General features: G+C 40.4%; 1 protein-coding gene across 9 annotated transcripts in view; it reads right to left on the bottom strand.

Moving 5' to 3' along the window:
- Positions 1-1,238: 1,238 nt before the first annotated feature.
- DCAF6 (DDB1 and CUL4 associated factor 6) overlaps positions 1,239-13,503 on the bottom strand; it is an 83,854-nt gene continuing 71,589 nt past the window's right edge. For 5 of the 9 annotated variants that reach the window (XM_036343667.1, XM_036343665.1, XM_036343664.1 and 2 more), the window contains 6 exons: positions 10,952-10,993; positions 8,184-8,322; positions 6,319-6,475; positions 5,479-5,567; positions 2,614-2,719; positions 1,239-1,703 (listed from right to left, as the gene is read on the bottom strand). In XM_036343667.1, coding sequence (XP_036199560.1) covers positions 1,639-1,703; positions 2,614-2,719; positions 5,479-5,567; positions 6,319-6,475; positions 8,184-8,322; positions 10,952-10,993 — 598 coding nt within the window. In that variant the 3' untranslated portion in view covers positions 1,239-1,638. Of the gene's footprint in view, positions 1,704-2,613; positions 2,720-5,478; positions 5,568-6,318; positions 6,476-8,183; positions 8,323-10,951; positions 10,994-13,503 lie in introns of those variants that run through there. The other 4 variants (XM_036343666.1, XM_036343670.1, XM_036343672.1 and 1 more) reach the window with 2 other exon arrangements.

Below are 13,503 nucleotides of genomic sequence, written 5' to 3'. Positions count from 1 at the left end.
AACTGAGCAGAAAGGTCAGGCCCCATATACTTCTGCCCCCCCCCCCCCCCCCCGTCCCATCCTGCCCAGAGGGTACACAGACCATTTTGATTTTCGGTTGCTTTTCCTGCCAGTTACTCCTGACCCGATGGAGTCCTCCATTAGCCTCTGTCCTGCCAGCTTTCCAACACTCTCTAAGAATCCCTGCTTTTGCTTCATTTCAGTGAGAAATGATGTCCTGGACGTGCTGACAGTAGCGTTTTCAGTTGCACTGTAAAACCCCTCATCCTCCGGGTGTCATGGGGCCTAGCTCAGCCCCTGGGACATGGGTGTGCAAATCTGATCACCTCCACTTCACGGGAGATGGAGCAGGAGCCCAGACAAGTCAGGGGGCCCCAGGTCACACAGCTAATTGGGAACCAGAAACTAAGACCCTGGCACTTTCCCGAAGTCATCTGTAGCCAAGTCAGCTGCCCTGTTTGGCCAAAACTCTAATTCCTTCTCTTCACCCACTTACCTCGTTCTCTAACGTGGAGACGCGTGTGCCTCCAGGGCAAGGGCTGGGTGTGGAAGTCCCGCTCCAGTGACTGAGCCAACGGAAGGGGCTTTTCTTCTCTCCACAAGCCAACTTGCCATCACAGCAGGGCGCCAGGTGTGCAGCCACCTGGGGAGGCGCGGCCCCCGTCTCCACGCTGGAGAGGGATGCTCTGCTTGGCTACACCTATGAGCCTCATGGGCCAGCCGAAGAACAGGATGACAATTTAAAAGTGGGCCGGGAGGGTGACTGAAGGGTTAAGTCTACAGGAACAGATTCAGGTCATAACCGATAAGATACAGGCCGGGGTGTTGATGGCTGGAGTGGAGGTGGACACTGGAGTTAAGGAAGGCCAGGATGTAGAAGACAGGATGGTCACAGCTTTCAGCTGAAATCTAGCTGCAGTCAGGAGGACCGGAAGCCAGGGCCCCCAGAACTAGCCTGTGCTCCTACAGCATGGGAACCCCGGACGCCCTGGTCTCTGCTGCCCTGACTCCTGTCTGTGGGTAACACGGTCTCAATGACCATTAAGATGATGACTGGTGGTGAAGATGAAGTACTTTGGAATGAGACATGAATAATTCTCTTCTCTGTGATTCTATCACACACAAGTCAAAACAGAAAAGATGATTACAACTAGAGAAGACTAGAGAAACAGTCTTATGTGACAGGAAAGACTGGAAAATAGGGGCCAGGGTAACAAGGCATCAAATACAATGTCAAATTCAGGAGATCTTACACAACCAGCTTCTTTAATTAGAAAGCAACAAACATGCAAATGGCAAGTGTAGAAATTTATTTGAACCAACATTGTGTCTACCATGAGAACTGCTCTTCAACGTTGATCCAAGCTCCCCCGTGTGGAGACTGGCAGTATTGCACTTTCGTTGCTAGCACTCCTCATACATGGCAACTAGGGTTTATAACATTCTGCTAGTTTTATTTCACACACTCTCCCAAGTTCATGCACACAATCACTCCACACCAATGTCAGGTTATCCCCCGCAAAAGGGAAAACATCAAAGACCATAACCTTAAAATTGCACTGAAGCTCTGTAAAGAAAAAAATATAAGTGTCTTATACAAATATCAAAACATCCCAAGTGCTGGCCACTCAGAGTTGATTATTCCTCATCCTCGTTTTCATTCTCCTGACCGGAGCCTTCTGATCGGTCACCCTCCAACCGGTCTGGAAAACAGATATGAGACTCACTAAAAGAAATACTTTTAGGGTTATGATTAAGATAATCTTCAATGCCTTTTATTTAAAGCTGCTTAAAATGTATAGAACTCAACACACCATTATGTAAAATTCAGTTCATCACTGTGTACATACCTAATTTTTGCCTCTACTGGGAAATTTTATAAAATAAAGGAAACAACACTATTAACTTTGAAAATGGATGTCATTGTAAACACACATTTTTTAAAACCCTACAGATGGCTTTACCGTGTATCAGTGGTGTGGCCTGGGTAAGTCATTACAGAAAGCCTGCTGAGAAGGGCTGGAGCTCCATGAGGGTGGTCACTGTTGTCATGAACTGACAGGTGATGCTCAGCATATGGGACATTTTACTCATGAGGTCAGTGAACAGTGACGAACACTTGTTTGGTGAATATAATCTTGTCTATAATGGATACTGGAACTTTATCTTGTTATGAACACAGCCTTTGAATTCCTTCCTGAATAGTAGTTATAATATATGCATTTTGTGTTATCTGTGACACTGAGCCTCAGTTTATCACTTAAGACAAGACAATGATGAAGAAAACAGAGAGGTGCCTGTTCAGCCTTCCTACCATGCTACCTTTCTTTTGTCTGGGCTCTGCCGACTGGGAGCGAATGGGCCGCTGAAGGCGTTTATGATGACAAGGCCTGTGCAGGAGCCTCCACTCAGAGGAGAAGCAGAGTGGGTATGTTTTCAGGGGACTGTCTTTCATTGTGATGCTTTCCAATAATCAGGTTTATGAGGACATGAGTTTCTGTGCTAATGGGCTGCCTCCATTTCATGACATAAGGAAGTTCTATATATAAATGCTAAGCAATACCATGTTGTTCAGACATAATCCCAATTGGAACAGAGGCTGACAGTTCTTACCGGCCCGGATGTGGTTCAGGGAGGCCAGCATGCGGAGCATGAAGGAGGCGGGCACTGTGATGGTGTTCCTCGTCTCCTCCAGCATGAGCTCATTCCGAGTGATCACCTGGGGCAAGTGAAACCACCGTCAGAGACCGCAGAGTGCCCGCACCCCCCTGAAGATTAGGGGAACGGCACGAACAAGAGCGGCCTTCGCTCCCCATGTGCATGCTGTCACGGTTCCCCGTTAAGGCTTCTCAAGGCCAAATAGTGACTTTGACTTGCATGTGGGGAGTAAGATGAGGGAACAGGCCTCATGCAGTTGGCAGGAAGGCAAAGGTCAACTCTAGCTGCTAAAACATCCAAGGATTCAATTTATCTTTACTTGTTCCCCAGAGCAGTCTACGCTGTGCCTGCTCCTCATTTTCGCAGAGAGGAGAACTGGTACCTTTGGGACAAACTAGTGTTAAATTAATGTCCCTGGGTCACGTGGATCCTTTGAGAGTTGTTACCTTCGCTGAGGCAAAGTAATCTTGAAAAATAAACCTTTGGCTTCACAGGGGAGTTTTACCAAACATTCAAGGAAGAACTAAAACCTATCCTCCTCAGACTACTACAAAAAATTCAAGAGGAAGGAACACTTCCAAGCTCATTCTATGAAGCCAGCATCACCCTAATACCAAAACCAGGTAAAGACAACACAATGAAAGAGAATTACAGGCCAATATTCCTCATGAACATAGATGCCAAAATCCTCAACAAAATCTTAGCAAATCGGATCCAGCAGTACATCAGAAAGATCATACACAATGACCAAGTAGGATTTATCCCAGGGATGCAAGGATGGTACAATATCCGCAAATCAATAAACGTGATACATCACATAAACAAATTGAAAGAAAAAAACCACATGGTCATATCAATTGATGCAGAAAAAGCATTTGACAAAATTCAACACCCATTTTTGATAAAAACTCACAGTTAAGGCAGGAGTAGAAGGATCATACCTCAACATAATAAAAGCCATATATGACAGGCCCACAGCCAACATCATACTCAATGGACAAAAACTAACACCATTTCCCCTAAGAACAGGAACAAGACAGGGATGCCCCCTCTCACCACTCCTGTTCGACATAGTACTGGAAGTATTAGCCATTGCAATTAGACAAGAAGAAGAAATAAAAGGCATCCAAATTGGAAAAGAGGAAGTAAAACTGTTCTTATTTGCAGACGACATGATATTATACATACAAAACCCTAGAGACTCCATCAAAAAACTACTAGACTTAATACATGAATTTGGCAATGTAGCAGGATACAAAATTAACCCCAAGAAATCTGAGGCATTTCTATACACCAATAGTGAACTTTCAGAAAGAGAGATTATAAAAACAATCCCATTTACCATCGCACCAAAAAAATTAAGCTACCTAGGAATAAACTTAACTAAAGAGGTAAAAGACCTCTACTCAGAAAACTACAGGATGTTGAAAAAAGATATAGAGGAAGACATAAACAGATGGAAGAACATACCGTATTCATGGATTGGTAGAATCAACATCATTAAAAAAAAATAATAAAAAAAAATAAACCTTTGGACAAGAGCTACAAATGACTTGTATCAGAAGTACCAAGGAAAGGACTAACTGAATATCCATGGCTCTGAGGGACCCAATGTATATTATGGGCAAAGGAAAGAAGGAAGAGGAAAAACAGAGAGTGTGGGAAGGAAGAAAGGAAAGCCTGAGGAGGAGAAAGATGCCATCTGGCCAACAGTCCCCAGTGAAATGACAACTCTTTACAGTCCCAAATGAGCTTTTCAGTCTGAGCAACTTTCCCTCGCACTGTAGGTTCTGCACACGGATGTTTCCTTTACCTTCTAACAACCTGGACCCGGCTGGCTCCGTGTTTCCAGTGCTCCTTTGCTCCTGTCTGCCTGGTGAACGCAGTCCTGGTGACTTCTATAGCCTCCGTGAACATGTCCCCACCCCCATCGACTCCATTCACAGCAGTTTTTCTTTTCTACAGGCTTCCAAACGCCATGCATACCCCTCAGACACTGACTCCACTACACTATGGCTGTCTGTCTTCCCTCTTATCCATGCGCTCGGAGCGCAGGGCTGACACACCGTGCTGTGTAAATGTCTATTAAATGAGTGAAAGCACCCATGGGAACTGTGCTGAGCTGTCAACCTCGCTCTGAGGTGCTGCTTGACCACTGACCAACATTTTTAAGTGACAGACCCTTATTTACCTATTTGTGCCCTCATCTACCCATAGGAGTTCAGCAATTAGTGGCTGATTAATGCAATGGACCCTAATTATTATAAGAAATCTATAGAAATCAACAAATGAAAACCCTGGTTGAAGCTGGGGGGAGGGGAGGAGCCATAGAAATCAGCTTTCTTATCCTAATTTCATAAAAGACCTAGCCCTTCACTGAACTCGGCTGGAAAATGACTAATTTAACAGGAAGCTGAGGAGACCTTAGAATAGAATAAAGGAAAAGATTCTCATCATTTGTGCTGCTACCTCTTGGCCATGATGATGAAGACGCTGCAGTGAAACGATTTTCTCAAAAGGACAGAGTGTTTTTAATGATTCTTTACTGCAGTAAGCACACAGTTAACCTATTTTTTTTAAACTACAAAACACTTAATCTGCTATTACTAACACTCAGTCTTCTAATTAGCAAAATACTAGTTCAATTTTTACCTCTAGGCATGGTTTTATCTTCATTTTTCTTTTTCTTAAAACTGACTTCCTTACCTGCATGAAATTGTTTTATGTTACCAACTAAGGAGGAGCTGCTTTGATATTTCTTAAGAAATCATTTGAGGAACAAGGGAAACTATGGTCTAATAAGTATAATAAACATCTTACTTCATCAGCAAGTTTTCGGTTAAAAATCCTTGACTCCTCCAGTGGTGACCAGATCTTGATGTCATAATCTATGCCAGACGAGGCTAGAACTAGAAACAAAAAGTACATGTTAACCTAAACTCAGAACACATGCATTTATTCAAGTTATGCACACAGACACGTGTGTGTATATTCGTCTACAGTATGTGTTTGTAGGTACAGACTCAGGCACATGTGCCTGTACAGCAGGGCCTTGAATACTAGTAAAGTCATTCTGTTCAACGTTGTTTCACTGTGCCACTGATGAGATGCTGAAGGAACTTAATCTTGTTTATAACAATTAGCTTTTGATAAAATCGGTTTTGTTACACAGTTTCACTTAACGTTGCAGATCCTATCTATGACGTTCAGTGAGGACTTCCTGTGTGTACATCACAGCAAAAGTGAGCTGCAGTGGAAACTGTACTGATACATGTGTTAACTGAGAACATTATTTTGAAGATTTCTTAAAAGTCACTCTAGAATATAATTTTAATTCCAATTCCCAATGGAAGGCAAGAGCATGCCAGTGAGCCTTGAAGATTCAATTTGGGTAAGTAGTGAGAAGTTCAATCAGCCGAACCTCTTACAGCTAATACAGCTTAGAAAAAATATTAGGAGAACACTCTTTGACCTACTTCACCATACTTCCTGCCCAAAGTGTGTTATAAGTGTGTTTTGGTTTTAAACCCAAGCAGAGCTAGAAGTGACTCCCGTGGCTGCCTACAGATAATTCGGATTATTTGTATATTAACTAGACCACTACTGGGGCTGGTGAGCCACACTGATTTCTACCCCTTGCCTTATGCAAGGTCCTCTTACTTGGGTCAAATGGATGTGGCTGCAGGCAATTCACCACGTGATTGTCAGCCTCCAGAAGCATTAAATGCTCAGCGGTGTGACGATCCCAGATGAATATATGGCCGCAGTCAGAACCACTCATCACAAAGTTAGCACCCCAGAAATTGGCTTCTTTTATCTAAGGGTTTAAGAAAAGGAAGTTATAAGGAAATTCAAATCAAAGTTATTAAAATAAAGACGTATTCTATTCTTGTGTTAAAAAAAGTAATTGGCTTAGAAAATAAAATACAAATCGAAGAGCGTCCTGGTCTTCTAGTATCTTCAAATCATGACAGATTTGCCAGCAAAGGGAACCCGGCCATTAGTAATGAAGAGTCCCCTACGAGGATAGGGATATGTTTTTGTTCAATACTGTGTTTATAGTGCCTGTAACGGTTCTTAGCACACAGTAGGTGCTGAATTAATTAACTGCTAAATGAATGAATAAAATTTCTGAGTTTTGGACAGTATAACAAAAAGTACCAATCTTTTTCTTAGTTATTTGAAGTTCTCATAATTAAGAAGGAAAGATATAAACACATTTACTTTTATGAACCAATGAGACAAAGGAATATGACAGTTGGAGTGGTTATGATATTTTTTTCAATGGATGCACACTAATAAACCATCAAAATCTTTGTGCTTCAGATTGGATTTTCCAGTCATTTTATCTGCAGCTGCCACTTTGCTATTTTGGGTAGAGCAAAAGAGGGGAGCCAGTTCTGTTCTTACTTGGAGCTGTTATTTTACTTGCTTATCTTCTTTTTTTCTCATTCCAGCCCCTAATTATTTTCCTCCAAAATTTTAACCAGCAAAATGCAAGAAATGTAAATTGGTTACTTCTATTAATAATATTTTTTTTTTTAAGAACTCCATGGGAGCGTTTTTCTTTTCTTTTTTTTAAAAAAATATATTTTATTGCTTTTTTTACAGAGAGGAAGGGAGAGGGATAGAGAGCCAGAAACATCGATGAGAGAGAAACATCGATCAGCTGCCTTCTGCATGCCCCCCACTGGGGATGTGCCCGCAACCAAGGTACATGCCCTTGACCGGAATCGAACCCGGGACCCTTGAGTCTGCAGGCCTACACTCTATCCACTGAGCCAAACCGGTTCTGGCAATAATAGTATTTTTTGAATGATTAAATTGATCACTGATTTCTATAGAGAGCTTATTATTTCCCTAAAGTAAGAAAGCAGTTTAAAACTGATTCTATAGATATGTTTTGAGAACTCAGTGAATATGAGAACAGCACTTTCTAGACATACATAGTTCAGAATCACAGTTATGACACACTAGCCACCTCCCAATATTCCCTTAGTAGGTGACGGACGTAGCACTGGGTGCACAGACGTGGGGATGGTAAAAACTGGAAAAGACCTTAGAGATCATCAGATCTATTCTGTTCAATTCACAGATGAGGAACTTCAAGTCCAGGGAGCAAAGTGACTAAAACCAATCTTGACTTGTCCATCTTAACGGGGTGATGATGAAAGCAACCTATATTTCTCAATGAATCTGAGTTTCACATATCCAAACCCTTCTTTCCAAAACAACCTACTAGGAAGGTACACAGCAACTGTGAGAGAGCAAAGAAGAAGCAATGGTTACCTGTATAAGCTAAAAATTTAAACTCTACAATAATTCCTGGGTAGAGTATTTCCTTATAAAAACTACTGGCCTTTCCTGACATACCACAGGACTAGACGTGTTTGGGTCTGGAGATAACTGTGAAGGTGCCAGCTATACTGGAGCCACACTGGCAACACAGGAGGATAACTGTTATGCAAAAACATTCATGCTATGAAAGTGCACGTTCTGCAAAGAATGCCAAGAGCACTTGGTACCATTGTCCTGGAGTTGCGATGGCCCTTATAAACCATCTTCACTAGTGGCCTTCTAATGTTCAGAGTGTCCAGTTCTTCCATTTCCTTCCTTTCTTTCCTCCGTCTAAAGAACTCCTGAATGCGGGCAACAGCAGAGCGTCTATGAGTTACATATGAAAAAGAGGAGAACAGAAATAAATGAGAAACACTCATGAACTACTGTGGAATGCAATGATACACATTAAGTCAGTAAGTCAGAAAATAGGTAGACTAAACATTATCTCAGTAAGACACCCCTACAGAAAGCATCAAAGGCAGACATGACAGTGGGACTCCACGAGACTAGTTGAGTTACGAGAACAAGATGTTTTAGTGAACACATCACTTAGAGATTTGGTCCTGGCTAGGATGGTAAAGGGAGTAGCATGCGGCACACTGGGGTTTAAAGGGCTGTTTTATAAAAATGTAATACAGACAAATTCATGTGCAGTTTACCACAAATAAAACAAGTCCTAGTTCATGCCATTTTTTCTCTCCACATTAGGAAATGTAAAGGCATAAATAGAAACCAAAAGAAATTAAGGGTAACATGTAATAGCAATAGATAAACATATGTTTTGAGATTTTGTTTAAAGATGTTCACAGCAAAGAACAGACGAGTTAAGAAAAAGAGAATAAATATTAACATATGTGCAATAAAAAAAGACCTTCCCGGAGCATCTAAGCTATATGGACTCCATGGTGGAGTACAGATTCGGGGCAACTGAGGCAGACTTTACTCTCCTAAGAGCTCAGCTGATGACAGAGCTGGAGACTAAAGAATAATGGGCTCTTAAGACTGATTTACTTATTAGAAGAAATTTGTCCTAACACATGATACTACTTAATAAGTTTCTTAGTCTGAATATGTTATTTAAAACATTGTATTTCAACATGTAATAGACCAAAAATCCAAAATATGTAAAAAGTCTATTAAGTCAGTAAGAAAAACGAACATCATAACAGAAAAATATGCAAAGGACATGAGTAGAAAAATTACAGAAGAAATGAATGGTTAATAAATATATAAAAAGATGCCCAGCCTTACTAATAATGAGATAATGATAAAACAATCCGATCTCTCTGTCTATTAGATGAGCAAGACTTCTGTGGGTGGCAAGAGTGCAGGAAACAGGCACTGCGGCTGGGAGTTTAGAGCGGCTCTCGAGGTAAAGAGTGTGCGCTCTATTGTAAGTTCTCCATTGAACACACGCACATACACCTGAAGAACACGAAGCAGCAAATAGTCCTTAAGAGCCGACTGTTCACAAAGTTGTTTTTGAGAATATTAGTTACCAATTCTTTTATGATTCGTTATACTAACTTGGCATATGATTTAAAATTCATAAAAGACATTCATATGTACGAAAAATTTCAGAAATAAACTCTTGGGCAGCCACTAAAAGAAGTAAAATAAAAGTATAACTGATATGCCAAGAAAGGGAAAAAAATGGACACATATAAAATGCTGAGTTAAAATCACAAAAGGCAGAAAATGAGTGGGAGAAAACAACAGGAATGAGGAACAAGGGCAGGGAGGGACTGCCTGTCCTTAGAAACTTCCCAGACCATCTCTCTGGAAGAAAGCAGCACCCGAGGCAGAGCAGAATGAGCCTAAATTACCTCGGAGGGAGGTATGGGTCACATTTCTGCTTATCGCGGTTCACCAGTTCATAATAATCTCCACTGCAATGGTTAAACGTGACCCATTTAAAGCAACATGGTATTTTTTAGTTGCAATCGTCATTGTGAGAGCAGAAATTGGCTTTGAGTACTTGGGACAAAAGGTATAAACCAGAAATTCCAAAAGCCTTGAAACAAATTCCATCTTACTGTTATTTAACTAGAAAGTGATAATTGGCAACAGACCAATTTGCTAAAAGTTACTTCAAACATACCTTAATGTGAATACAGCCTAGAAACACCAGCATAAAAGCAAAAACAATTTCGAGACACTAACAGGGGATTTTTCTTAGACATCAACAATAGTTTTTGGCTTATTTCTACCATGGTTGTACTCCTGATTGTTGCTATATATTGTGTCTCATATTCCACTTTGTTTCAGAAACGAATAGTAAATAATAGGCATATGCCACCAGAATGAGGTACTGGGTTGACTTAGTACACCAGGCTTTGTGTAGATAAGTAATGGTTCCGAGGTCCACTTTAATGTCGTATTTTAAAATGTACCCCCGTGTTAGTCTTCAGATTGCAGAAGTATTTGAGAATTGTGTATTATCTTGATGTGTGGCCTTATTAAGTTATTAAGGTATTTGTACAAATACAGCTTTCTTTTTAAAAAATCAGAATCTTTATACACAGAATTAGACTCAAGTCCATTTTTTAGTTAATGATCTCAAGGAAAATGAGATAAAATGACTGAAGTTGCTAATTGTTATCCCAATCAGCTTTTAAAAATACCCTAAGTTGCATTTCTCAACAACATAGTCAAAGCAAATCACCAACATTTAAAGTACATCATTTCAGGTTGTAGTCGCTTTAGCATACGACACACTTGACGTGAGCATCCGTTAGGTGTGCACACAGGACATTTCCTTTAATTCTATCCCCATGCAGTCATGCAGCTAAGTCAGTTCGTGAAAAGCAACCTGCTTGACGATGCTTAGCACTGAAGAGTTCAGTACGTTCCAGGAGTATTAACTGTTAATAGGAAAGGTGGTTAGCAGTGGAAAAGGATGACCTGGCAAATTCATCATAAAGAAAAAGAATGAAGGAACATACTGAATTACCTCATTATTCTATCACCTATTGTTGTTCCTCTGATAATAAATCTAGTGAAGGGAACACAATAAAGTCACTCACAGACCTCCAAGAACCAGGTATGTAAAGCATCAAGGTCACCACTTTCATCACCAAACATCTCAACCTGAAAAAACCTGTGCTTCCCTTTGTGCTTTAGGGTATTATGTGAGAATCTGTCATTCAACTAAATGGTTGAATGAATGGTTGAGGAAATGAAGGAAGCAGAACACTCACTGAAGGCAGATTAGAAGAAAGACCCTGCACTTAACCCCTTGTCTTTTAAACAGGTTAGAACCCAGCCCTGTTCCAGGGACCTGCCAGGACTCAGATCTCCCATACCACCCCCTAAGGCCCCTGGGGGACCTCTCAGGGCTGAGCTGCTCTTTTGGGAAATAACTAATTAAGCCGAAGACTATATAACAAGGGAGCGAAGAACAACACAGCTTTTAATGCTGTGGGAACCCTTTTTCTTCTCTATGATTATCCTTTTTTCCCCTGCAATTTTCTTTAATAAAGAATAAACCTGAATCATTAGAAATACTGAAAGTGATTATATGATGACTAAATAGCTGATGGCAAATTTACAGTATGTGAATAATTTTGGCTTCCAGTAGGTAACTGGAACCAAATTTCTACGCAAATAAATACTTTTTAAAAATCATTAACAGGCAATATGTGGTTAATGTCTTGAATTTTGGAGTCTGTAACCACAACCTATGCGCAGGAAGCTTACTGAGATGCTGCCGGGTTCGGAGCAGAGCACTCCTGGACTTTGCAGGACCAAGAGCTACTAGCTAGGCCTCCGCCCTCTACTCTAAGATGGATTAGGCACCTTGAAAACACTTTACATAAAAACCCTACTTACCATTCACCCCACTCCCAGGCATGTGTGTCTATTTCTAAATCCAGTACGTAAAATCACTAAGGGACACACACACTACTTTTACATAGTGTTTTATCAATGTCATTTTTATTTTTTCCTTCACTTTAGTTTCCATTTACTCTTCTATGTCCCTGCCCCAGACCAAGTTCACAGGGACCTAATATGTGGGGAATCATAGACTTTTCATTGTTCTAAACTCTGGGTATCTGCCAGTCAAGGTGTTTTACCACAGACTCTAGCCTGGTTTCTCTATCAGGCCGACTGGCTACAGAGGGAAGAGCAGCAAACTATGGCTCTTGGACCTAACCCTCCAGCTAAGAACAGTTTCGCATTTGTAAATGGTGACATTTTAAATGGTTATATAAGTACCTACATAACAGCCTCCACTTTGCCTCTTGGCCAGCAAAGCCTAGAAGATTCAATCTCTGGCCTTTTAGGGAAAGTCTGTCGACCTCTGCTACAGAGTCCAGTTCTGTTTACACCGAGACTAGCTGTAGTTAATAAGAGCATTCCATTTTAAAATAGCCATGTTAGTTGTTAAGGTCTTTATTTTCTAAGACATTTCCTTCTCATGCTTAATCTCAGCCCAAAGTAAAAACCAAGGTTGTACTTATTTAACCCAATTTTAAGAATACAAATCTTTAAAGAGAAATCATTATTCTGCATTGCAAAGAACTGTTTTGATATTTTTATTAAATGTTTGTCCAAAATGGCTTGGCTATAAACTTTTTAGGTTTCATTTTTAAAAATTAAATTTGGGCCCTGGCCAGTGTGGCTCAGTTGGTTGGAGCATCATCTCATACAGTGAAAGGTTTCAAGTTCGATTCCCATTCAGGGCATGTATGGGAGACAACCAATTGATGTTTCTCTCTCACATCAATGTCTCTCTCTTTCTCCCTCTCCCCTCCCCCTTCCTTTCTCTCTCTCTCAAAAAAAAAAAAAAAAAAAGAAAGAAAGAAAAAAAAAAGTATGTCCTCGGGTGAAGATTAAAAAAATAATAATAATTTGGGACAAAAGAAATTATGAGCTCTACTATGTAATTCTTTATAAAAATTTAAGTATACACCTAAACACACACTTTCACCATTTTCCATTTTCGGACCATTTCTCTACCCTAACCAAACTGATCTTGACCAGCTTCTCTTTAAGACATGCATACTTTAATTGGGCATTTTATCCACATGTGAAATGTATCCTGAGACCCCAAGAACTGAATGTTTTATAACAGAGCTTTGGGAGTCTTTGTCCCTTCAGAAATAAATTCTCAAAAATCATATGCCTACTTACAAGCTGGTAAATGATTCTTTTCCATGTTCCTAAGAAGCAAAGGGTCTTAAACTTTCTCACTTTAGAATAAAGTCAACACAGCTATTCCTGTGAATGCAGAAGTTAAACAGGCAGCAGTCTCAGGATGCAGAGCCCATGGAAAGGGCAGGGATAGTAAAAGTACATTTTAAACAGGCAGCTCAAGACTGAAGATGGTGCTACGGAAGTTAGGAGCCTTAAAAACTACTTAGATGAAAGTCAGAAGGAAGATTTTTCACCATTACAAATTTTTGGTAAATAGCTAGGAAAGAATAATGTAAATATCAAAGAAAAATTGATGAAACTGTGAAGCAGTGATTATAAACAGTTTGGCATCACATTCATATGTAC

This window comes from Myotis myotis, unplaced genomic scaffold (genome assembly GCF_014108235.1).
Source record: "Myotis myotis isolate mMyoMyo1 unplaced genomic scaffold, mMyoMyo1.p scaffold_m19_p_18, whole genome shotgun sequence".
NCBI classification, from domain to species: Eukaryota; Metazoa; Chordata; class Mammalia; order Chiroptera; family Vespertilionidae; genus Myotis; species Myotis myotis.
Note: the sequence above shows the minus strand (reverse complement) of the source record. Positions and strands in the feature narration are given on the sequence as shown.